At 40.6% G+C, this 25,818-nt stretch overlaps 2 protein-coding genes across 2 annotated transcripts in view; both read right to left on the minus strand.

Annotated features, from left to right (window-relative positions):
- Nucleotides 1–4,981: 4,981 nt before the first annotated feature.
- The window catches only part of LOC131693647 (membrane-associated guanylate kinase, WW and PDZ domain-containing protein 1), a 59,938-nt gene continuing 39,101 nt past the window's right edge, over nucleotides 4,982–25,818 (minus strand). Inside the window, exon 4 of the mRNA XM_058981650.1 lies at nucleotides 4,982–8,346. Coding sequence (XP_058837633.1) covers nucleotides 7,813–8,346 — 534 coding nt within the window. The 3' untranslated portion in view covers nucleotides 4,982–7,812. The remainder of the gene's footprint in view (nucleotides 8,347–25,818) is intronic.
- On the minus strand, nucleotides 17,978–20,022 carry LOC131693648 (uncharacterized). The gene is made up of 2 exons (XM_058981651.1): nucleotides 19,602–20,022; nucleotides 17,978–19,546 (listed from the first exon to the last, which is right to left on the minus strand). The coding sequence occupies exons 1-2, from the start codon at nucleotides 19,837–19,839 to the stop codon at nucleotides 18,015–18,017; spliced, it is 1,770 nt and encodes a 589-aa protein (XP_058837634.1). The 5' UTR covers nucleotides 19,840–20,022; the 3' UTR covers nucleotides 17,978–18,014.

The raw sequence follows: 25,818 nt of genomic DNA on the forward strand, positions 1-25,818 counted from the left end.
TCCACCGATCTGATTCTTATTTGATGAAACATCTCCCGTATATCACCTCCAAATGCGACGCGCCGTTCATAAAATTTGCAAATAACTGAAAGAAGTGACGTAGGTAAGTCTGGACCCTTCAACAACCGAGAGTTCAGTGAAACTCCATCGACAGCAGCATCCCGAGCGAGTCGTTTCTTCTTTGGTTTCCGGGGATGAGATACCACGTTTAGCTGAAGATACCATACTTTTACTGGACCGGCTCCGGCGAGTTCTTCCTCCGATGCTTTGTGCGCATAGTGTTTCCGCACGTATTCCTTGATTTACTGAAGGACATTTTCCTTATGGTCCGGATCCTTTGCAAGCTTCCTCTCCAAAGCCTTCATTCTTCGGAACGCTGTAAGTTTGCTGTCGGGAAAGCACACGTCATCGATTTTCCAGAGCAGGCCGGTCTCGAATTTTCCATTTACGCGTTGTTGCCTTTAGTATGTCACGTGCTCTTCTCACTTCTGCGGCAACCCCGAAACAGATCCGACATCCTCCAGAAACGAATCTTTGGCGAATCATTTCATTCAACTCCTTGTCGACTTCGCAATCGCACTTGTGGTGGTTGAAGAAATGCTGGGCTTTCGCTTATGTGTCGTTTGAACCGTACACCGCCCACCCCAAAACACTTCGTACTGCGATCGGGTCTCCAGGCTCACCAACTCGACTTTCTAGCGATAGCTACCTACGTTGCATCGGAACCTTGACCGACACTTCCAATGACCGTGATCGAATAAGCAAACTTCGCACAGCTCCTGCTTTTCTGTGGCCTTTAGCCTTTGCTCGATGTTCATTTGCTGAAATTCCTCGCAGTTCCGCACCCTATGGTCCATTTTCCACATATCGGACAGGGTTACCTCTCAACGCTATCCTTCGTCAAATCTTCCGTTTCGGCGTGGGTGTGAAGATGTCCCTGTTCTCGTTGCTTCCCTTTTTTGTATTTTGACGCGTTCACTTTCGGTTGCACTAGTGTTGTTATTTCACTGGCACCTGCGACCAGTCCTTCCATGAACAATCCGAATTCTTTCAGCGATGACCCCCAGCGCTGGACGGGCCACTATCCGCGATGCGCAAAGCGGTGGAGCAGCTCGATGCAATAATCGAGTTCACTAGCGCGAAACAAAATATCAGCAAGGAGCTGAAACAGAGCCTGCTGATGCTCCGGAAGGCTGTTCGTGTCGCAAGACAGGAACAGCAGGCTTACGCCAAGAGGGTGGAATGTCGGGAGAAGTCCGACAGAGGAACCCAGACAGCGGCCTCCAAGAGGGAGGTAAGAGAGAAGGTCGACATAGGTACCCAGACAGGGGCCTTCCCCTTCTATGGAGCAGCCATGTCACTCGAAGCGGCGGCTGAGTTCCCTTCGAAGGGCAAGGGCAAGCGCAAGACGGCGTCGAACGTGAAGCGCCCTAAGAAGTCACCGGGCGAGGGTGGAAAAACCAACACCACACGGCGTGCAACCGTCAAGGCCAAACGCCGTTTGGTCGAGGTAAACGGGGGCGAGAATGACCCCGTTGGGCAGAGTGAAGGTATCAGCAACTCGGCGCAACCGGGACAGGGGGGCGTAAACCCCTTGACGCTGGTTACCAGGAAGAAACCGGCACCGACACTGGATGTACCACGGCTCGCGAAGAAGGCCAAGGACAGAGGCGAGGCATTGTGGTTAAAAACCAACAAGGACAAATATGCCGACGTCCTAAAGTCGATGAGGGCGGTCGAAAGCCTCTCGGCCCTCGGGCAAGACGTGCACAGCGTGAGACGCACCAACGCAGGCGAAATGCTTCTGGTGCTGAAGCGAGGCGCACAATCTAGTGCAGTGTATAAGGCCTTGGCCCAAGAGGTCCTGGGTGAAGGCGCACAGATCAGGCCGTTAGGGGCGGAAATGACTCCAGTGCAAGCATCTGGATGAGTTCAAGACCGCAGTAGATGTCGTCGCAGCCGTCAAGGAGCAATGCGACGTAACAATCGAGCGGGCCTATGTGTGCTTGAGAGGGGGACCCTACGGCACCCAAGTAGCCTACCTCAGGCTACTGAAGACAGATGCCAAAAAGGTTACCGTGAAAGGTAAACTGAAGATCGGCTGGTCGGTATGCCCAATTAGCATACCCCAGCCACCTTCAGTGGACAGGTGCTATCGGTGCCTTGCTGCCTTACTATGTCGTCGCTGCGGCGAGGAGGGGCATAAGGATCGGGGCTACACTAAGGCGCACAAACGCCTTATCTGCACCGCTAAGAAGCAAGCCTGTAATCATGCTATGGGCGGACCGTCGTGTCCATTCGGTGAGGCAAATAAGCCGTGAACGTTACACAGCTAAATCTTAACCATTGTGCAGCAGCCCAACAGCTGTTGTGGCAGTCGGTCTCGGAGTCGAGGACAGATGTCTCCCTCCTATCCGACCCGTACAACATCCCTGCCGGCAACGGCAATTGGATATCGGACGGGCCTGGAATGATGTACAACGAGACGGTTCTCGGTTCAAGAGGTAATACACTCCTCCGCCGAGGGTGTTGCGATTGCCAAGATCAATGGTGTGTTCTATTTCAGCTGCTACGCTCCACCAAGGTGGCCCATAGAACAGTTCAACCAGATGATCAACAGGCTCTCGTCAGACCTAGTGGGCCGGAAACCGGTAGTTATAGCGGGAGACTTTAACGCTTGGGCAGTGGAGTGGGGCAGCCGCTGTACAAATAGCAGGGGCCAAGCGCTAATGGAGGCGCTTGCGAAACTCGATACTGTGCTAGCTAACAATGGCTCCGCTAGTACATTCCGTATAAACGGGGTGGAGGCGTGGATTGACGTAACATTTGCCAGCCGGAGTCTGGTTCCAGGCATGGAATGGAGGGTAGACGAAGGCTACACCCATAGCGATCATTTAGCAATCCGCTTTAGGATCAACTATGGTGTGCAGCATCCGAGGGCGGGAGATCCCTGCACAATCGCTTCGATAGCGAAGCTTTCACCGCGGCCCTGGAACTGGAGGCCAACACCGACAGTCTAAGCGGGGATGCGCTGGTAGCCGTTCTATCACGCGCGTGCGACGCCACTATGCCGAGGAAAACCCTGCCAAGAAACGGCAGATGCCCGGAACACTGGTGGAGTGCCGAAATTGCAGCTCTACGATCAGCCTGCCTCAGAGCTAGACGTAGGATGCAAAGAGCCCACACCGAGGATGCAAGAGAGAACCGCCGTGAAGTGTTTCGAGCTGCGAAATTGACCCTTAACAAGGCCATTAAAAGCAGCAAGAGTGCGTGTTTTGACAACCTGTGCGACAGTGCCAACGCGAATCCGTGGGGTGACGCCTACAGAATCGTGATGTCCAAGACCAAAGGGGGCTGGCTCTTCACCCCCAGAACGGTCTCCGGACCGGTTGGCGACGATTATCGAAGTACTCTTCCCGTCTCGAGCCACAAGCCCCTGGTCACCTGCACTACGAGACAGTGCGGGCACGGCCGAAATGGTGGCTCCGGTGACGAATGAAGAACTACTAGCAGTGGCTAAATCCTTAGCAATGAACAAAGTTCCAAACAGCGCTCTCAAGGCATCGATCATAGCGAACCCGAACATGTTCAGGCTAGCTATGCAGAGATGCCTTGACGAGGGCCGTTTTCCCGATAGATGGAAAAGGCAGAAATTGGTGTTGTTGCCGAAGCCCGGGAAGCCGCCACGCGACCCATCGGCGTACAGACCAATCTGTCTGATCGACACGACTGGCAAACTGCTTGAGAGTATCATCCTCAACAGGCTAACCCCGTACGTAGAAGGTACGAACGGCCTGTCAAGTAACCAGTTTGGCTTTCGGAAGGGTAAGTCCACAGTGGATGCTCTCAACTCAGTGATAAAGACTGCCGAGATAGCGATCCAACGAAAAAGGCGAGGCATTCGATACTGTGCGTCAGTGACACTTGACTTCAAGAACGCATTCAACAGCGTAAGCTGGGATGCCATCACGCTCTCGTTACACCGGCTTAGCCTACCGGTGGGTCTGTACCGGATCCTGGAAAGCTACTTCCAGAACCGCGTACTGCTATACGAGACCGATGCCGGTCAGAAAAGGGTTCCGATCACCGCCGGAGTCCCGCAGGGCTCGATCCTAGGCCCGGTGCTATGGAACCTCATGTATGACAGGGTTATGAGACTGGAGTTCCCTCCTGGGGTCAAGATCGTCGGCTTTGCCGACGACGTAACCTTGAAGGTCTACGGGGAGTCAATCCCTGAGGTAGAACTAACTGCAGAACACGCGATCAACACGGTGGAGGAATGGATTCGAGAGGCCTGGAGCTCGCTCAGCATAAGACGGAGGTAGTTATCGTCAACAACCGCAAGTCGGCACAACATGCACTTATCCATGTGGGAGAAGTCGTGATCACCTCACAGCGAGTCTGAAGTCTCTCGGAGTCATTATAGACGACAAGCTGACCTTCGGCAACCACGTCGACTATACATGCAAGAGAGCGTCGACTGCTGTTGCGGCTCTACCGAGAATGATGTCCAACAGCTCAAAGCGTAGACATGAACCGCGAGTTGATCACCAAGTACACAAACAAACTCAGATCGGAAGACTAGTAAAGCTTAAAGACAGATCATAGTATGAAGTTACGTGTAAGACTCGTTAATTGTTGTTCCGCTGCTCAGATATCAGCAGAATGCAGCGCTACGATATCGAATCTCCGAGATTGTAGCTTCTCAAACATGGTCCTATCGCTTGCTCGGAAGCCAAGCAATTTGCAGTTCCACGTGTTCAGTTTCCAGGCGTTAGAAGTTTCCATCACATCGGGGTCTTCCGATAACTCCTATCAAAATTCTTGCTGTTTTCGACCATCCCACATTCATGCTGATCATATTTCAGCAATCCATTCACCATTATTTTATAAGATTTTGTTTAAAAAAAAGGTAAGTTGTCGAATTCAGATTCGTGCTTTCTCTATTTAGTATATTGAGTAAACAATTGTCGACCTTTATGATTAATTTTCTGTTTTGATTTATTGTATTGCTTCGTGTACAGACTTTATTCTAAACACTACACTAGTACAGAGTACAGTACAGCTACTAAATATGTGGTTCGAGTTTTGCGTATTCTCTACACTGTAATATAGATCAACAAAATAACTAGAATATACGCAGGGCTACTAATTACACTACAATTTGTGATCATTTTCCATTTTTTTTAAACAGATTGAGATTTAATTTTCTTATCTTTTTAAGCTAGACGTTTTAAGTATAGTATAAGTATTTCAGTTAAGTACAATATATGTTAGATTCTGCTAATACATGGGCTTTTGCAACATCATTCTCCGTAAAAAAGGGCAACACACGGAGGTTCTATAAGGCTCTGCACTCTATCAACTAACTGGAGGCACTTACTGAAAAACGTTTCTTTCTGTCGGGTGAGCTTTTTTTTCCTATTTTCTTTAGCAAATACTACCAACTAATTAATACTTCGTTATGCTTAACAAATTTTGATTAGCTCAACATTACTGGCAAACCTAAACGAGCTTATTGTTTTATGAACAGACAGGTATTATTGTTACATGGGTGAGATTTAGTTTCCCTAACATTTGAAAACGATTTTAAAAAACTTTAAATATTTTCACTATTCGTTACAATCCAACCACACGATTAAAAACAGGCATTCACTTCAAATATGGTTTCCTATCGTTTGTATGTTTTAATATAAGGTAAGGCAAGATTATTCACAGTGATCGATCACTTGTACGTGCGTATGTATGTGGTTTTGTGTCACCAGTCGGACCACGGATAGGATTATTTATTTATCACCGGGTGGAAGACTCTATCAAAGGTGTGCTCAGTTCACTATCTATCAAACAGGTCATTTGTTATTTTTTACAGGATGATATGTGGTATTATTTGTAAAATTTAATTGAGTTTTGTTGGTAGAAATTGCCTTGCTTCAGTCCGATAAATATGTTTTCTTCCTTTCGATAAATGCTACATGATATTCGCAAAAAAAAATACTACCTCTGAGAGCGATTGTATTTCATGTTGCGGGTGGTTTCATTTAAGGCGCTTTTCCCTACAGCAGTCATGCCTAGTGTGTGGTTAGAAGGCATGTTCGCATTTGCTGCGTTTTGTTTGCTTAGTTTGTTTCATTTCATAACGCGGCTTTCTAAGCCACAATCAACTACTGGGGGGTTCTCTTCGTCATTGATGCATATAATTTGCGGTCGTTCCAACAATGTGGAGGTGCCACTCGTTCGCTTGGTAGTGGTGGCAGTACGTACTATTGTTAGTTTTATTTTTTTTTCGCGATTGTGATATGTGCTTCTATTTATAACAGGATTATGCACAGTTTTCTCACGCCCCCGCTGCGGCGTTTATGTAGAAAAACAAATGTATTGGGAAAGCATTCAACCGTGTGATGAGGTTGTGATTTGCCTATCGTCCCAACGTTTCACTATGTTCTTGTTACCTAAATGGCATTGTGTGAGTTTGAATAGAGCATGGTAGGAAACTATAACTCTATCGGCAAAAAATGTTTGAAATAAAAGCCCCGTTAATAGAAACAACAAATGATAAATAGCGTTGAACTTGAAGATGATGTCAATGGGGTCAATGCCCAGAGGATGTCTAATTTAGTATCGTTTTATTGGAATTGGTGTGACCCGGAAAAAACAACAACAAGTAACTATGTATGAATAAAACTAGTATGAAGCATAACGAATATCTTTAGGGTACCTGAAATCAGGTGTAAAACGTTCCGCTTGTTTGTGGCGTGACCAGGCATAATCTACCAACTTTAATGTTGCACGATCCAGCGTAGTTGGGATACACTACTATTAAATATGTCATTGTAAAAGTACTAGTTTTAATGCATTGAAGAATGCATGACAGCTACATTCTAAGCATTGCGCAAACTATGAAAAATAGATTGTGCACTACTTAATTGCTTTTAAAATGTTGATATATTTAAGGATGCTCACGGTTCACGCAATTCGTTAAAAATTACGAGCCACATTTTTGTGAATTACATCGATCATTTCTGATGTTTTAGTAAATTAAAAGATCATTTATTTTTCAAATTAAAATTAATGTGCCACTACCAATTCACAAGGGTTATATACCACCAGCAAAAAAATATGCCAATGATAAATGAATGAAAATTGAGCGTTTTCTATGCCTGTGTTTTATCAGAAAGTCAAAAATGTTCACGTAATTTATAACCTGCAACATTCAACCGATGCACATAACTGCATTCGTAACAAATGATCTGCTTTTATACTATTTATCTACTTGCAGTAGTACGTATAATTTTGCAACTCGGTTGTATTTTCATCCTGATCCCCAGCTAAAGATCAAACTTATTTTTTCTGGACATATTTAACCTAAATTTTGCAAAGCTAATAAGTATTTATGCCATAATGTTCTTTGCCATTTATTATTTACCTGAGCTGCATTGTTTTGTCACGATTTGTAAAAATTAAAGAAAAACAGAGCATCAAAAAATAACACATGCGCACTTTCAGAGGTCGTCAGTCAACTAACGTAATCCTATTCACTTACGTTACTATTGAGCATCTGCTTCCTCGCGATTTCATACCCCTTATTTGCCTGTTCACGCACGCGTCGACCCATATAGTTTTACTTGTCCTAATTACCGCTTCTACCTTAACCTGCAATATAGATAGTTGTATGTACTTACGTGAACTTACTAGTAGATAAAAAAAATGCTTTGGTTCTGTCGGAAAAAATAAATCAACAAGCATGCTCGTTCATTCATCTTCCACCTCCTCGATCGACACCGATTGTCGCCGCAGGAGCACTTTCGTTCTCAATCAGGACATAATTGTCGGGTATCGATTCATTAGCGGCCCATTGCTGCCGCTGCTGCTACTAACATACATTTCGTTTCCACTGGCATTGGACGCATTTGATGCTGGCACGGCAGCCGTCTGAATCAGGGCCGCCGGTCCGCTGCCATCCGGTCGGGGACTACCGATCGTAAGTTGTACCTGCAGTCCGGATTCCTTGATCAGATTAACCACATCCCCGTGGTTCATAGCGGATATATCGATCGAGTTAACGGCCACTATGCGGTCGCCGATCTTTAGCTCGCCGCACCGTTCGGCCGGGCTGCCAGGAATGAGATCACCGATCGACGAACCGTGGTACTGGCCCGAGGAGGAAATTATCACAAAGCCGAAACCTTCATTTTCGCTGCGAGCTACCAGCACGTTGTACGGATAGCGCGGGTTTGGTGGCGGTGGAGGTGGTTTGTTGAGTTTCCGTCGCCGCAGGATCATTGTGACCTGGCCGCGAAGACCGGCTTCGCCCATCAGTTGCACTACCCGGTGGTGTGAAGCGTTTTCCTAAAAGGAGCAAAAGAAAATTAACATTAATTTCAGAAAAAATAGAATGTATCGAATATGATTTTCAGTGACATGTTGGAGTAAGTTAACTCTGGTTGTTATTTTCAGCCTGCAGGGGAGCGAGCCATTTGGCATAAAGTCATTAGGTATAATGGATTTAGCATAACAGACATTTGTCATGATTTTGAGGAGATATCATTCTGCAGGTTCTTGGGCATAACTGATGTTTGGAACAATTATTTTTAACTTATGTAAAACGGTCATTTGGCCTAATTTTACTAAGTAATCTAACTGAAGGTCATTTGACATAACAGACGAATTTGTAGCTTATAAGGCAATAATAATCATATGTAGTTTTCCATTACCTAATATTGATTATATTTCAAGTAAATACATTTTATAACTGAGTTTGCCTTCTTGTAAGTATGAGCAGTTCTTTTAATGACGGCACCGGTGGTTGAGTAGTAAGCGTGTGATCGCCATAACTTCCAGTTGGCCTGGGTTCAATTCCAGCCGAGGTTGTTGAGATTTTTCTGAGGTGAAAAATCTGTGGTCACGTCTTCCTTCGGAAAGGAAGTACAGCCGTTGGTCCCCGGTCCATGAAATTGGTGGATTGATATCTAGTCCAGGTAGTGGAATCACCTCTCTGGCGTCGGCAAAGAAGAAGTAGATCCCCAACTTTCCTATACTCTTACTAACAAAAATATCCTCCTCCCGTGATACTTGTGGAGTGCTCAGTAGTATATACGGCCTCTAACAAAAGCAAGTATCGGACTAACCATTCCTTCCCTTTCCTTTCGAGATCTACGTTCGGGCCTGGTCGGCGCCGGTATTGATCAATACTTTAGGATTACCAGGAGTTGCACATTGAAAGATTCCCAAGCATAATTATATACTTATATAATATAATTCCCTGTGCAACTTCAGCTAGTCCCGATCGATAACGGAGTAGCAGCCAGGGGTGGTCGCACAAGCTCAAGTATGAGCAGTTCTTTTAAGTTTGTTTTGAAATTGTTGTGTTTCTTCATTTTTGCAATTATGGATTGTTTGTCTATAACTTACGTTGTAGTATAGCGTAGATTTTACAGGTTTTATTGATGCAGCGCACTAAAACTGCATCCACCAGATGTCAGTTTTGCATTTGTTTTCATTATTATGAGCGCCAGAGAACTTTACTTTTCCATACATTTTTTTCAATAATTAACCTTATCCTTATCCTTCTTTAGATCATGAACTGTTCTTTCAAATTTTAAACCGTTCGATCCAAACGATAGTTAACTTTATCATTTTTGGATATCGCTAAGTTTTTCAAACGATGATTTATTGAATCGATTTGCATATATTGAATCATCGGCTGTTACATTGCTCTTGCAATTGGGGCGAAGCCAGTGTAATGCGAATTTACCGCATAACCGAGACAGATCGGAAGAGGCGCAAAGCCACTGAAAATCCGATCGACACCATATCGCGCACAGTCCAAAATAGTGTCCGTTTCCCTGTAGATAAAAAATGGCAAATTGCCTCCAGTATCACCACTTCTCAGTGGCGTAGTCATGGGGGGGTTTTGGGGGTTAAAACCCCCTCCAAACCAAAATATTTGAATTGAAGAAATAACGTTTGATGTTGACTAGTTTATTAAATATTCATATAATAATTTTGGAAGTTTATTATCTGTTCATTACATTGAAAACATAATGCTTTAAACGTTATGGGAACTTTTTGTAAATTGTGAGAATGGGATCTTGTGACTAATATTTTAGTGGGGATCCTGAAGTTGATAAATCATGTAAATATCAAGCAAAATAGCTTAATGAAAACGCCTACATAGAAACTGATGAAAAATGGCGTTTGACGCTTGTCTCTAACAGGTCAGAATCGGTTTTTATGTGCATTTGATTTTTTTGGGTTATCACTTATATAACGTGCCACTAGCTAAGATTGGTAATCAAAAAATTGAATTTTTTCGCGTTGTTCGCTATTTATGGTGTCCATTTGGGTATCGAATTGAATGGCGCCAAGATTCCATAATTTGGAAACCATCAGCTTTTGGAGGTTTAGTATTTAGCAGCATAATTTTGTTGATTAATTTTTCCAGTTGGATGCATTACTAATTCCAATCATATTTAGTTCGAGACTTAGTGTCTTCAGCAAAGTTTTCAAGAATGTTATTGCAGATAGCTTGGTTGAAGATATGAATGCAACCCGTATTTGTGCATTATAGGCCATGTTGCACTAAGAATTCCCTTACTAACGGTTATAGGCGGCAACAAAGAATTTGGGAGAACACCTTGTACATGACGTTTACTATCCTAGTATGCAAAAGTGACTTCAACGCCACTTTGGTCAAATTTAACTTTTTCGTATTTTTAAGCTCACTACGAAAATTAGCATCTTTCAGTGCAAACGACTTCAAATAAAAAAAACCCGTTGAAATGCGAAAAGCAAAGTGGTGAAAGCATGCTTTTACCCGCACCATGCAAGATTTGAAAATTGATTTCCTGAAAAAATTTTATAGATGGGACATACTACTCCCTACATCCTATACTTCGGTAAAATCTCCTCCTTACAGATCTTCAAAAGCACCCAGTGGAGTGCTCTAGCCAATTCCTCTACTCTGTGTTTGAGTAGCTCACATGACAGTTGATCATTACCAGCGGTTCAACCGTCCTATTTTTTCATGAATCTTAGGTAGATCCGGAATCTGTCGTCGACTGCGCGCGTCTCCAATCTGATTCTTGCAATACTCTTGTCGTCGACTGCTTCGCTATTTAGGTGTTCGTCATAATATACTTATCAATCGTGAGAATTTCAGCACATTATTTATAAGGTGTACAGACTATTATGTGGATAACCGGTTTATACAATACCCCGGCCTATCAGGATGTTTATGTCACCGATGACGAGCTTAACATTTCGCCATAGGCAGCTAGCATAGACATGCTCCAGCTGCGCATAAAATGCATCTTTCTCGGATTCGTGAGGTCAGTGCACATTGATAATGCTCTAGTCGAAGAAATGGCCTTTGATCCACACTGCACACATCCTTTCGCTGATCGCCTTCCATTTGATCACGCATTGGCGCATTTTGCCCAGCTTTTGTGCCGTTGCTCGATTCCCGCATTTCCACACCTTTTGCTCTGTATATCAAAGCTCTTCCAATGCTGCGGTTTCGAAGTTACGAGTTTTCAGCTCACCCTTTTCTGCTTGATTGTTAGTAAAGTGGTGTTTTTGGGCCACTCGGTGAACTTGACCTAACCTGTCTCGTAGTCCGTCACCCAACATAACTGGCACCTGCGACAGGTATCTAGTTCTGCCTACGGTAGGGTTATAGCGCCCATGCCCACTCACACCATCCCATTTCGCTATTACTGCAGAACACGCTAGTACCCAGTCGATCGCGGCCTAGAGATTAAATGTTATCAATAGTCCCGCAAACATTTTCGAAAAATCTAAGATTTTCGTCAAAACCCCCTCCAAACCAAATTTCTGGCTACGCCACTGCCACTTCTTAAAATTATACCAAATAACCGTTACGCCAAATGACCTTCACTTCAAACAAAATCGAATCTGATACACTGCCGTTATACGCATATTTGTCTCATGTTCTACGGGATTCCCTACACACATGGGACAATTCTGCGTATAACGGCAGTACACAGATTAGCTAGAATGTAAAATTGAGGATAATATGGGACATACTGGGGATTATCACTAGCAGAGCATCTCGAAGATGGTGTTTTATTTGACATAAATAAATTTGATATAGTTGGGTATACAAGTCGTTTAGCATTATGGTCATTTGCCATTTTTTTTACCAAAGTGACGAACTGTAGCTAATACTCATTTGTCCGGTTTACTCAGACTTAGCGACTAAATTAGTTATGCAATTTGCGTTTCCATTTCGTCTCATCAGAATCCGACAAACTTAGTGACAGGATTAAGCTAGCGCCGGATTGACGCTAGCTCCAAAAAATTGAGACACAATTTATGTTCCTGAGCGAACTCCTAGTCAAGCGTGATGTCCCGCAAGAAAAGGAGCTCATTCCAAATCGAAACATTTGGTTTGGCTTAGCAGGCAAATGGAAGATGCACTATCGGGGTTTTCGATTGATTGACACCGGTGTAGTGGAGTGTACTGGTTTTGCACTTTCTAGCAGAAGTGTCAATGGAATATACCCAGTTTTCCGCACTTCTGCTAGAAAGTGCAGAAACGGTGCAGTTTTAGTGCACTCCACTACACCGGTGTCAAACAATCGAATACCCCATATGCTATATCCTTAGATCTTCCAATGAGACACAATTTTTTTTCGAGAGTTGTCCCTAGTTGAGTTGCAGAGCTAGTTTCTCGAAAGGGCTCCCCGTCAGAATCACACACCACAATTGCAGACGAGACAGGCAATGTCGCCCACTAAAACACTGCTTAAGACCAATTGCAGCGTGCCGTGATTCTGAATGTGATATTTATTGTACGGTTCAGATATGTGCGGGCGTAGAGACTTCGTGATCGCGTGTAGCATCGCAAAGGCTCAAGCATTTGTATGTTAACGTGTTCAATCGCGTGTGCTAACGTGTATGTAACTTCGCGTATATAAATTCTTTTTTATAGCCGTGTCTCTTTCGCATATTCGCGTGTGTTCTTGGATGATCGAGTGCGGACCGTGAATCTAATACTTAATTTTTGATGTACGGCTCAGATGCTAAAAAAATTAGCTCTTCCATATCACTAGAGCTCCCGGCCATGTCGCCATGGAAGGTATTGCCTAGTAGATATGAGCTTTATTTTTTTATTGGTCCAACTGAATGTATGGGCCTAAGTTACCAGGACAAAGGGTAATGATTTTCGGATGTGACCGATTAATGTCGCGCGAACACGGACGTTTGTAGGTTCGCGTTTGAGACAGCGTTTGAAACTTCGTAAGTGCTAAACTGCCCATAACAGCATAAGAGTCCCATGTTGAAAAACAGCAAGCCGAGAAAAATGCTGTTCAAGATTGTCCCATCCATTGAGCCAAATGGATGGGACAACCATGTTTTGGTATTTTTTTCATATTTTCTGAACAAACCCGGTAATATTATTTGTGCAGTGTGATTCAGTGGTGATACATAATACAATCCAACAGATAACTCATTTTCGACAAAAATCCACATGGGACTCTTATGCGTTTATGGGCAGTAAAACGTTAACCTTATTACCAGGGTGTTATCAAATTTGCGCGATCTTGGCCGTAGGTGTGCGTTGTTCATCGCGAATGGCTTAAGCGTTCGTATGTTAACGTGTTTGTCACGTGTGCTCGTGTGCCTGTGACTTTACGTGTACAAAACTGAATTTTGTAGACATGCGGCCATTCATATAATCGCGTGCGTTCTTGGATGGTCACGCGGACCTTGTTCCTGGTGTTTAGTTTTCGATGTACTGTACAATTCACATTCTGACAGGGAGTGAGTTACCCCATATCACTAGAGTTACCGGTCATGTCGCCATTGAACGTATTGTCCAGTGGATATGAGAGCTTTCTTTTTTTTTAATTGATCCAATTGAAGGCATGGACTTAGTCTACTGATACCAAGAATAGAAACTTCCGGAAGTGACCGATTCATGATCGTGCAAGTGCGGAAGTTAACGTGTTTGTCACGTGTATGTGACCTCGCGTGTATAATTTCGATTTTATAATCATGTAACGTGTATTATTGAATGATCGCGCGCGGACCGTGAATCTGATGCTTAATTTTTGGTGTATGGTACCGTTGTGACATCACCAAAAAGCGTTCCACCGAAATCGTCCTTTATCCTGACCCGCGGAACCTCCGTTCCACTAAACAGTTTAATTGATATCCGGTGACAAGGGGTGGGCGTAGCGTATTGGTAAATCGATTGCCTTGTACGCAGCGCACCTGGGTTCGAGTCCCGACCCCGCACATAGGGTTAGAAATTTTTCCTAAAAGATTTTTCTAACCCGAAGAGGCGAATGACCTTAAGATTAAAACCTCTATAATGGAAATAAAAAAAAATATCTGGTGACAACCAACGGCTTGAGGTAAGTCCGCAGGTAAGTAATACAGTTATTTTCATGGCTAACACTGTTTTACATTTCTTACAAAAGAAATGTATAGGATTCGCTCAAACTTTGAAAACTTTTTCCGAAGCCCGGAGGGCCGAGTCTCGTATTCCAATCGACTCAGCTCGACAAATTGAGACAATGTCTGTATGTATTTGTGCATGTATGTACAGAATGTCATGTAATTATCTCAGCAATGGCTGAACCGATCTTGATGAAACTAGTTTCAAATGAAAGGCCCAACGTGACCATTTGACACTATTAGTTTTGTTTTTCGATATGTTGTTTACTTTCTGAGATATGGGTGGTTTTGTCAAAGCACGGCAGGTTTTTGGCAAATAAATTTCGAACCAAGCAATGTTATCCCGCAGACTGCACCTTAATAGAAAGCTTGTAAAAATACCTTTCTAACACGCTATAGATTCTCAAAATTTGTTCAGGTGCGGCGGAGATATTAAACATTTTGTATATTTATTCCTCGCTTACCGATTTTTACTAATTCAAAAGGAGACTGTTTCATACAGAGTATTGCTTTACTGTTGTTTTAGGGGCAAAACTAAACCGATTTTGAATATCGATGTTTGAAAACACATCTACGTGATTCAAGAAATTTGACTTTGAAAACATTTTATGAATCACCTCTAAAAAAATAACTATTTCTCAAAAATCAATACCGTCAAGTCACCAGTCACCGTGCGTTTAAGCAGATTTGTCGTGACTTCAAGCTCTATTTTCTTATCAAAATGATAATCGCCCTCATAGTCACCGTGAAAATATTTTCATAACACGTCACAATTTAGAAATAATATAAAACTATTAGCAACAAAACGAGAATTAGGAGTTGAGGACATTTGTTTGGAACATGTCATAGTCACCAGTCACCGTTCTATGCACCATTAACTGTACATGAAGGGATCCATCAACCGTGTATTTAAAATTTATATTCAACTTCATTTAGAATGTTTCAATAAAACGATAAAACGATAGGATTTGTGATTTTTAGGGAACTAGTTCCATAAATTTCGTGATTTTGAAACTGCACGGTGAATGGAGCACGCACGGCGACTTAACGGTATGTAAGTTCACTTCAAAGACAAAATAATGTGTGAATTTTTTTTCTAGAAATCATGTATTTATTCCTTGGATTAGGCGTTGCGTTCAATCGTGAGGTAAATGTTGGATGGTATATGAATCAACAGATCGTCAATAATTCACCTAGTAGTGAGATAAAAGATTTCTCATATAATTAATCGTGGTATCACCGAAAGCCACTGTATTTTTGAATCCCAAAACTCTAGCGAAAATTTAGCTCTTTTGCAGGATTTAGGTTATACTGGCTATGACGCAAAAATTACCACTTACTTTAATTATAATAAGGATGTAAGGTATCAATATATCGCATAATATGCCTTTTAAAAGTAATATCACGGCATTAACTATCATTTGCCATTCCTCAAGCGTTCCCGCCTCTATCACTCGCTCTCCCTCCCTTCGTGTTAGTGGCAACTGTCACGACTCACATCCAGCTTGCTATTTCTCAATCCATTTCAAAGTTGTGTGATAAGATCTTCTGCTAGTCTGATATATTTATTACTATCCAAGCTAATTTCATGTGGGCGTTGTAATTGTGAAGGTTTGAGAAACAAAACTATTTTTGTCTGCTGTTACCCTATAATTAGTTTTTTTGCATTTTAGTGTAGAAGAACAAGTTTAATAATACATCCTACATGGCAAATAAAATATTTGCAGTCCTGAGAAAATTTCCAAAATATTTGCATTATGGGAAAACTATAACTATTTTCAAATGTTTACACCTTTAAGATGAAAGAGATATCCCTTCGACGCGTTGCACTATAGGTAGACAGGTGACCTAAAATCGAAAACGACATCAGCTCAAATTTAATTCAAATCTATTTAAAGTTTGTATGTACACTATGGCTAACTCAGAAAAATATTTCGCTTAACTGGGCAATATGGATGTTTAACGATGAACATTTTGAGAAGAGACATTCCACGTGCGTTATTAAAACTCTTCGTATCTCTATTGAATTTTGAATGAAACATATGCTCAAATATGTCATGTAAAAATTAAGAACATTTTTTTGTGATGATATTAAAAATGCACATTCGTTGTTTTGGTATGAACTTTCATGGAAAATAACTGATCAAAACCCAAAAATATTCACGAATTAGATCCGGGAAAAAATTCACCCAAAGTCCCCACTCTAGATGGGGGTTGCAAGAACAATATGTCTTCTAACTTATCGTCGTCCATATCTGCTCTATACTGAGTATACTTCAATTGATGTTTCAATGGCAGCCACAATTAGTAGAGAGGCATTAGATAATTCAGCAAACGTTTCGTTCGAGTTTTCCATATTGTACAAGTAAATTAGCGAGGATTACAGTCAGAGTTTATGCATTGGACAGATAGTTGATCTGACTACATTTTTGCCTACCTGATAGTTTAAACCATTTCTTTTCACAGTATTGGTTTGAATAGGACTCATTTATCCATATTTCCTGAACGCGAATTCTGAACGAAACAATATTCAAGCTATAAAGATGACTGGAAAGAGACTGCATTATAATCAACTGAATGCACGCCTTTTATGCTATCGCCATAGCCTAAGCACTTCACATTATTCAATTTATGCAAATGAAAACTTTGAAATATCTACCTGTCTCATTAGCGAATCGCATTCTCCCTCTGTCGCTCTGTGTACAAGGGGCTTGAAAGCACATGTGACCTTTTCCCACTTTACTATATTAAATTGCGCGTTAAAATACTGGACCAGCAACTTCTATTCTGCGCAAATTTGTTTTTTCTCGGGAATATGTGACCAAAAATTAAACTTTGAATTCCAAAGCAAATTGAACGTTTCAGATCTCTGATTAACTAATTGAACTAATTAAGGTCCATCAATAAAGTAGAAATACCAGATAATCTTAAAACGACGCCGTCAAGTAAAGAAGCATGAAAACGAAAAGACTAAAACAAAAAAAAGGATGGAAGCCCTAGAAAGTCCATTGTATATAATTTAGCCTTTTTTCAGAAGATGGGATTTTCAAAAACATTTCATAACTTTCTGATACAATCTGCGTTCATTTTATCTATTTTGTTCGTTTCATTCTTTGGATCCACTCTGATCAGTTTATTCTTGTCGTGCATTTACTCATATCATTCATTTAACTTATTCACTGTTTTCATTCCATGCATTCTATTCATTTTTTCCAGTTCATACATTTTGTTCAGTTTCTTCATTTTAATAATCTGACTATTTTTTCAGTTTAATTTATTTCATCCAAATAATGTATTTGACTCATTTTTTTTAATTAATTTATAACCTTTAACATCGTTTAATTTTCCATTTTAATCAATGCATTTTATTCTGCTGATTTTCTACTTTTTATTCATTTTGTCAATTCAGTTCGTTTTGTTTATTTGATTCGTTTGTTTTCTTTATTTAGGCCATTACAAATATTTTTAAAAAATTATGTCCGACTCCAATTTTTTTTTTTTTTTAAGGGGGGGGGGCAAAATAAAAATAAATATTTTTTTTATAAAACAGCAATAAAAATTTATTTTAATTTAGTTTAAAAAAAACTAATTTAAGATACCACATTCTTCTTTGGTCGTCCTCGTGGACGTTTTTTCAGAGCGATTGCAGATGGCGCGGCTGTGGTGTTTGTCTGAGCGGAACAATTCCTGCAAAGCATTATTTTTCGTTCCGTCGAAAGGTCTTGCGTATTAAGACACTTTGCGCATAAAGCATGAAAATCAGTTAAAGAAGACCCGGCTTGATAATAGTGCAGAGAAACAGGATCATAGCATTTAAGCTTGGTGTTTTGGAAAACATTCTGAAATGGTTCCAAAGGTGCTCCACAAATATAAAGTTTTTCGTCTATATATTTATCTATCTCTGCTGCAACCGTTTTATCTATTGCGTATTTTGTATACAGCAGCCGTGGAAACTCACAATCTGTGCATATAACAATTTTTCGAGCCCTTGTGTATGACAATGGAAACGGTGGCTTTGGTTGCTCGGTAGTGCTTGAAGATTTGGAGTTTTGTTTGCTTGGTACATGGTCATCATTCGGTTCTGTTCCATGTACATCCGCAAAATCTTTGTATTTTTCCCCATCCGGTTGCGGAGTAGGGAGCCACATCAAGGAATTAAAAATGTCATTCGATAGTCGTATAGATTTATGAAATCTGCAGGAATCGTCAGTGCACTTTTTGACTTGAAACGAGTACGTTGTGCAACGAATATGCTTGTCAAAAAACTCGCGGAAGTACCCGATGTTCAAAACTTGACTTTTGCTAACTTTGCTGCTTAGATCGATTTCCGGCCAAATACGAGAGATTTGTTGTTTTAAGCATGTAATTTCGTGATCGTTTGCTGGTTCTCCAACAAAAACTTTCTCTCCTTTGTACGTCAGACTTTCTAATCGATGGGTAAGAACATCTAACGAATCCTTCAATCCATCGCGGGCTAACTTCCGATAGTCGACCTCAGGGTGCTTATCCTGTGCATTTCTCCATTGCTTTTTCGACAGCAACGAACGCACTTTTTGCTCGTAGGAACCCAAATGATTTCGCGCAAGTGAAACACCGATTAAAGCTATATTCGCGGTGCTCATGAATCGTTCTGCTGGATTAATGATTGAGAAATTTGGAGGCGTACGTACAGCACATAAGTAGTCCAAATCATGTTCCATAAATAGCGCAATGTAACTTAGAATCACTTGAATAGATGTCACGTTGTGATCCGGACCGCCATCTGTGCCTATAAACACAATGGGATTTTTTCGATCTTCTTCATCAGCATACTTAACGAGTTCGGCTGCATGCCGAAAAGCAGTAGAAGTTTCGAAAATAGCATCTTTTAAGATGATTGTTGGCTTCCCTGCATACCACTCATTTGATAAAACTTTTGGAGGGGTGAGCTTAATCGAAACTGATGGAATAATATGTTGGGGCACGTTATCGTGGTCCATTGCATTCAACCCTCTCTCGTCCAGACCAGCCATAAGCACCGCACGTTGTCTTCGAGTAGCACTCACCGGAGCACCAGCGTACCCAACAGGAATGGAAGACTTGTCGTCTAGGAAATACATTAAAGCATTTTCGCTAAAAAGACCTATGAAATGTAAAAAAAAGGTTTTTTTTACGTAGACTAAATTTTATAAATTTACCAGCCATCTTCTTCAAATATTGAAATTGTTTAGCACCATAGTAGTGATCCAGATGAAACTTATGAAGCGTTCTTTTCTGAATTCCAAATTTGATGTCGAAGCGTCCGTAGTAACGTTTTGCCACTTGTGAAGTGGAATTTCTTGGCGTGAATTGTAGCCGGAAGTATTCATATGATGGAATAAAGTTTTTGTTCGAACCAGCAAACATTTCATCCATTTTCTTCTCACTGTTATCCATCAAGTCGCGCAAAGAAACACATAATGGCGAAATCCAGCAGGTTGATCCACGCCTTCTTTCCTCAGCTACCGCGAAATCGTTGTTTGCTATTATTTGCTCAACAGCGTTCCAAAAATTCGAAAACTTGTCTTTCTTCGATGCATGTGCCTCCTCGTCGATCGTCAAAGCTTCAGACAGGTCATATCCCTCTTCCAGTAGGAACTGTATCCCAGTTTCGATTTCGCTTATATCTTCCTTTGTATACTCTTCACCATCTGAAAATGCCAAAATTTATAGATATTCATACTCACAGTCTAAGAAAAAGTGTACCTGTCGCGAATGAAACAACGTCGCTCACTGTTTCAGAGGACCAATTAGCCGTTGCGCCGAACAATTCCAGTAGCCGTCTATTCTTGTCAAGTTTGACCCGCTCGTCGATATGCTTTTCAATGTCGGCAATTGTACACGCTAGCGCCGTTTCGTCGCGTTCTGTTGAGACCCTCCAGATGAATGTAGCGTTCGGTTTAAATGAACGATACAACTGAACAGCAAAACTGAAGTTCATTCCAGAAATGTAATTATATTTTGCTCGCCGCTCCGATGGTGCAAAAAACTAGGAGTGGGTAATGTCCGGGACGTAACCGCGGTGTTGACGTAGGACTAAACTTGGGCATATCATATGACATTCATGGATAATTTGAGCCAATGCACTTTTTGAATGAATGTTTACTGGAAATTTCATGTCGAATGAGATTGCCACATTCACTGATTTTCTAGGACTTGCAAAAACTTTCGGGTTTGTAGATTAATTTGATAAACATTTGCTTATATGAATCACTGGTAAATGTACACAAGAATTGACAGGCGCAAACTTATTAAATGGAACTTTCTAATTCAATTCTTTCTCCATTATGTTTTCATCCTAAAAAGAACGGTTTGTAGATAACTATGTTTGGTGATACCAGACGAGAATCCTTGCTAACGATTCGAACCTTGCCCGAATTCGCTTCTGCTGCGTACATACACGAACATTCCCCTTTCGCAGCTCACATCGAATGAGCATTGCATATCGGAATGCGATCTCTTTTATAAACTTCTTAGTGCAGATGGTAGTCCATCCCTTTGTGCGACAAATGAAAATATTTTCATCATTCGTTTTGGCGTGGCATTCGCTTAGTAGCAGGGTTGCCACATTCACTAATGTTCTAGAAAGATTTGCATTGTAGATTAATTCGATAAACATTGGTTTATATGTGTCATTGATAATGTATCCTCAGTAACTCAATCCAAGTTATTAAAAGGAGCTTTCTAAATAAATTCTTTCTCCATTATATTTTCATCCTAATAAGAACGGTTTGCAGATAACTATTTTTGGTGATACCAGACTTTCTAATTCAATTCTTTCTCCATTATGTTTTCATCCTAAAAAGAACGGTTTGTAGATAACTATGTTTGGTGATACCAGACGAGAATCCTTGCTAACGATTCGAACCTTGCCCAAATTCGCATCTGCTGCGTACATACACGAACATTCCCCTTTCGCAGCTCACATCGAATGAGCATTGTATATCGGAATGCGATCTCTTTTATAAACTTCTTAGTGCAGATGGTAGTCCATCCCTTTGTGCGACAAATGAAAATATTTTCATCATTCCACATTCACTAATGTTCTAGAAAGATTTGCAAAAACCACCATTCCAAGCACGGCTAATTAATGCTTTTACAAAATCATTTCTATCAAAATTTACGGTAAAATCTACGGAATCTACTACACAATTGTTTTAATTATTTCCCAACAAATCGCGCAAAAATCTGTTCCGTACAGCACAGCGCAAATAATTGACGTTGAAAAACAAATCGGCAACTTCAGCTGCCAAACACTTAGAAACGATCGAAGCATTTTTCCGTTAATATCACTTTTCTGACTCAAATTGTTGTAGGTATTTTATTGCTTCCGTCCAATTGGTCAGTTTATTGGTTTTATCGCACATTTTTCGGATATTATTATAGAAAATAACTAACCCGATAAGAGGGAAGTTATTTTCCAAAGCACGAAATGGAAATTTCAATTGTAATTCTTCTGAGAACGATTTTGTGGTCCTAATAAGGACCGTTTGTTGTGAATATTATTTCGCCGTTTCCCGCTCGGCATGATGATTATTCGCTTGGCATGGATAGCGCACAGATTGGTATTTTCCAACAAACTAACCAGGCAGGCCTCACTGGCTTCTTAAAGGGCCATTACGGCTGAGCTCCGGAAGAGTAGGTTTTGAAATTCTGTGCAATCTCACGGACCAGGCACTGGAAGAGCAGCTTGCGAATTAGTAACTCTGTCCACTTCTGAGAGCAATGAATTTCACGCAGGGCGACGACTGTTCTTGGTTGGCAGCGATAAGGCAGTAGCTATGATTTGGTTGGTGGTCAAAATGCAGCTTCTCGTTGAGCAGCACACGTACGTGTGTTCTGCTCTGTGGCTTACACACGTCTGGCTTTAAGAAAAACTGTGACACCCATATTTATAGGTTTTAGCATTAATGTTGATTCGCATTAAAAGTAGTTTTTGAACTTTTTAAACAAGTTTTACATAGCAAACAAGTTATCAATAGCAAGCGTTGAACGTTTTCCTTTCGATTTATGAAACAAAATTAGTAATTCCTTGAGTAGGAGAAAAGTTATTAGAGTTCAAAGTGTACGTAACGCATCCGTTTTGAAAATTTTGAAATGACACCCAGTATAGTAAAGAAAGACGTAAGTCCTACGTCAAAAATAACATTCACAGCAGTGTAAACCGGGCAGGATAACAGCTCTTGCTCTAAGGCTTTATAGAGAACTTTCACAAGGCTTCCTCGTTTGGAATTTTGTTCGATAGTTCGAAGAGAACGGTTATTTCGACATGCGATTGCTGATACGGAATCTTCACGAAACGATTCGGCTCTGTTGAGATGGCGAATGTAGCCTGCAATCGAAGTTTTCAGGGAACTTATTTCATTTAGCACCATTTCCCATCCTTGTATACGAAGAAATGATTGCGATTCAAGTTCGGTTAGCCTTTCAAAGTGCTCTACTAGCTCAGTATTTTTCATTTGTGGTATATTTTTTTTCTTATGAGTGCCATAATACGTGACACGGAATGTCTCCCGGTCCTCTGGTTTGAAATGCAAAATTTCAGGAAGCTTTGACACACCAGGGGCTGTTGCAAATTTTTCCCACTGTCCATCTAAATACCATAAGATGGAAACGACCGTCGACATAAACATTTCCTATCCCTTTTTTGAAAAACTCGAAACCCAATTTTGCGCTGTGCCATATAATCGATCAGACTATTATATATTCCATCACGTCCACTATTTCCGTGGCGTTTTTGAGGAAGCTGAACTAAAGATGCTTGGCTCATAAGTTGTTCAAATGCGTTTTGCTTCGAGTTGGACGGAACTTGAATCTCGTCACTGAGTATGCATACTATTTTAGAGCACGATCCGATGGTGGAAACGGCATCTGATATACACGCAACAAGTGAAACTTCAAACAAATCGTTCAATGCAAAAGATTTGCTGCCAATATACAGTTTGGATACTTCGTAACTTTCAGATGGGTAGCAGCTCATGATGTCCTTGATTAGATCGACGATTCTGCATCCCATCGGTGCCGAGACGATCGATTGTTTGACCAGTTTTCCTCCACGTTCGATTTTGACAGCCACCGGATTGCTTTGATCCTGAAAATTCATGTACTATTAGATATTATACATTGTTGTAAGTATGCACTTACCATTTTGGTGATACGACTCACTGAAATGTTATTTAATACAATCAATTTTACTATAAAAAACAATGACGCATTAAAAATTTTAAGCGTTAGAAATTTCACGTGCTGTCGAATCTGATTTTTTTAATCGATAGTCAATCAATATAAAAAAGGTTGGGCAGAATATATGGTTCACTGATGTTGGTCACAATGTAAAATTGTGAAGGTGGACACATTTGTAATTTTTTAGTTTGCCAATATTTTTCTCACTCTATTGACCCATGGACCCGATAAATGACTCGAAAAAAAATACTTTTAGGATGTCTTATTTAACGTTACTTACATATGTTCAAACACGAATAAACCAACTGAAAAATATGACGATAGTTAAAATGTGATCCAGAACATCATCGCTAGAATCAACAATATCACGAAAGAAAATACATTCAAGACGTATAGGTGAATTCATTTATCAATTTTTAAATGTCAATGTTTTCGGCTTGCATGGTTGGGTATGGTGATCGGGTCCGCGCAATGTAGAAACACGTTAAAAAATCTGACAAAAAATATCTTTACTTCCTGTATGCCGCACCGAAACACAAACCAAGTTGCAAAAGGTAGACTACAGATAAATCAACCGATACGAAATACTGAAATACTGCGATGGTTGTAAATAAAATGTCAGAAATCCTAATAGAAAAATGTACCCACCCTTACATTTTGTAACGAAACCCGGTCAAAAAAAAATGCGGACGAACATGGTCAGGCGATTTTAACAGTTTGACGTTTGACTCAACTCGCCTGTGCTAATTGCCCCTAGGAACAAATGCAATTTGCGAATGCGATTTAAAGGCAATTTTAACACTTAAACACAGAGAACAGACGTCCATCTTCAGCATTCAACTTGTGTAAAATCTCTAACGGTTTCGAAGGTAGTTGGGATATCCAAGCCAGGTGCGCTACTGTCGTCATGTTTTTTTTTGTGGCTGAGTTCGACAGAATTGACAGCGGATATTACTCTACCCAGTCAAGTTAGTCCGGAATTCCAGCTCAAATGCATCAACCGATAGAGTCAGAATCGGTTGTTTTCTTTGAGCAAAATTCCATACTGAATCCATTCAGGATTTGGAACCGGTTCCGGAATGGATTTGACGGATAGTTGGGATAGGTTGGTGTAGCGGTGCTAGTGTTTATCGTATATTAATTCAAAGGCTTACACACGTTTTTTTAAATATTTTTGTTCGATCATGGAGGTCTGTTCCCTGTGACTTAGACATATTTTCTGGCGGTTGAAATGGACTTGGTTGTTTTTTTGCGTTTTTCAAACATGGTGGTTCATGTTTGGCTTAAACTCAAAATTGTTTTTTTAAACAATTGACGCGTTTTCGCTTGTATTTTGTTTGTCTAGTGCACTTCATTTAGCCAACGAATGTGGAAAATGTGGAATCGTGTGTAAGTATAGTGGATCAAAATCTCTGACCTAGAGTCTTAATGAAAGTCAGATTGTGGTAAGTTTTGGTGTAATACCAATTTACCCCAGATATCAATCTGTATTTCTGTATCTGTATGAGGATAGGAGGAAAACTTACTTTCTGGCAAACAATGTATAATATAAATGAGTGAGTGTAATTTCCAAAACTGCCATGATAGTGTTCAATATCGAAAAGGAAGATTTTATGAAAATTTAATTGTTGTTTTATTAAACGTGACCATTTTTTTCTATTTAGGTGATTAAAAAAAATTATTTTCCCCCTCATATTTTTGAACGATTTTAAAGGGGGGGGTGACATAATTTTAAAAAAAAATTTGTGATGGCCTTATTTCATTTATTTTTTATTTTATTCATTTTGTTCATTTTATTCATTTTGTTCATTCCATTCATTTATTCATTTGATCCCTTTTATTCATTTGATGCATTTGAGTTCATGTATTTCATTTGATTCAGTTTAATCATTTGAATCTTCTATTTCATTTGATTCATTTTGTTCATATATTTAATTTTATTCATTTCATGTTAAGTCATTCCTTTTATTTATTTCATTCAATTTGTTAGTTTGAGTCAATTTATTCTATTAATCTTATAACTATTTTTAAACCTAGTCTAAATTTTCATTTAATGAGCTAATCTAATATGATTCGGGAATTTTATAATTTTGATTTCAGTAATCATTCTACTCATTTTATTAATTTGATCACCTTTTATTTCATTTTTGCTTTATTTTTTATTTCGTTCGTTTTATTGATTTTCTATAATGT

The sequence above is a fragment of the Topomyia yanbarensis genome, chromosome 3 (genome assembly GCF_030247195.1).
Source record: "Topomyia yanbarensis strain Yona2022 chromosome 3, ASM3024719v1, whole genome shotgun sequence".
Taxonomy (NCBI): Eukaryota; Metazoa; Arthropoda; class Insecta; order Diptera; family Culicidae; genus Topomyia; species Topomyia yanbarensis.

Bases quoted from the DNA above. Each gene is read 5' to 3' on its own strand.
- LOC131693648 (XM_058981651.1), bottom strand. From the start codon at position 19,839: ATGGATAACAGTGAGAAGAAAATGGATGAAATGTTTGCTGGTTCGAAC. The intron at 19,547-19,601 runs GTAAATTTATAA...TACATTTCATAG, and splicing joins ATATTTGAAGAAGATGGCTG to GTCTTTTTAGCGAAAATGCT.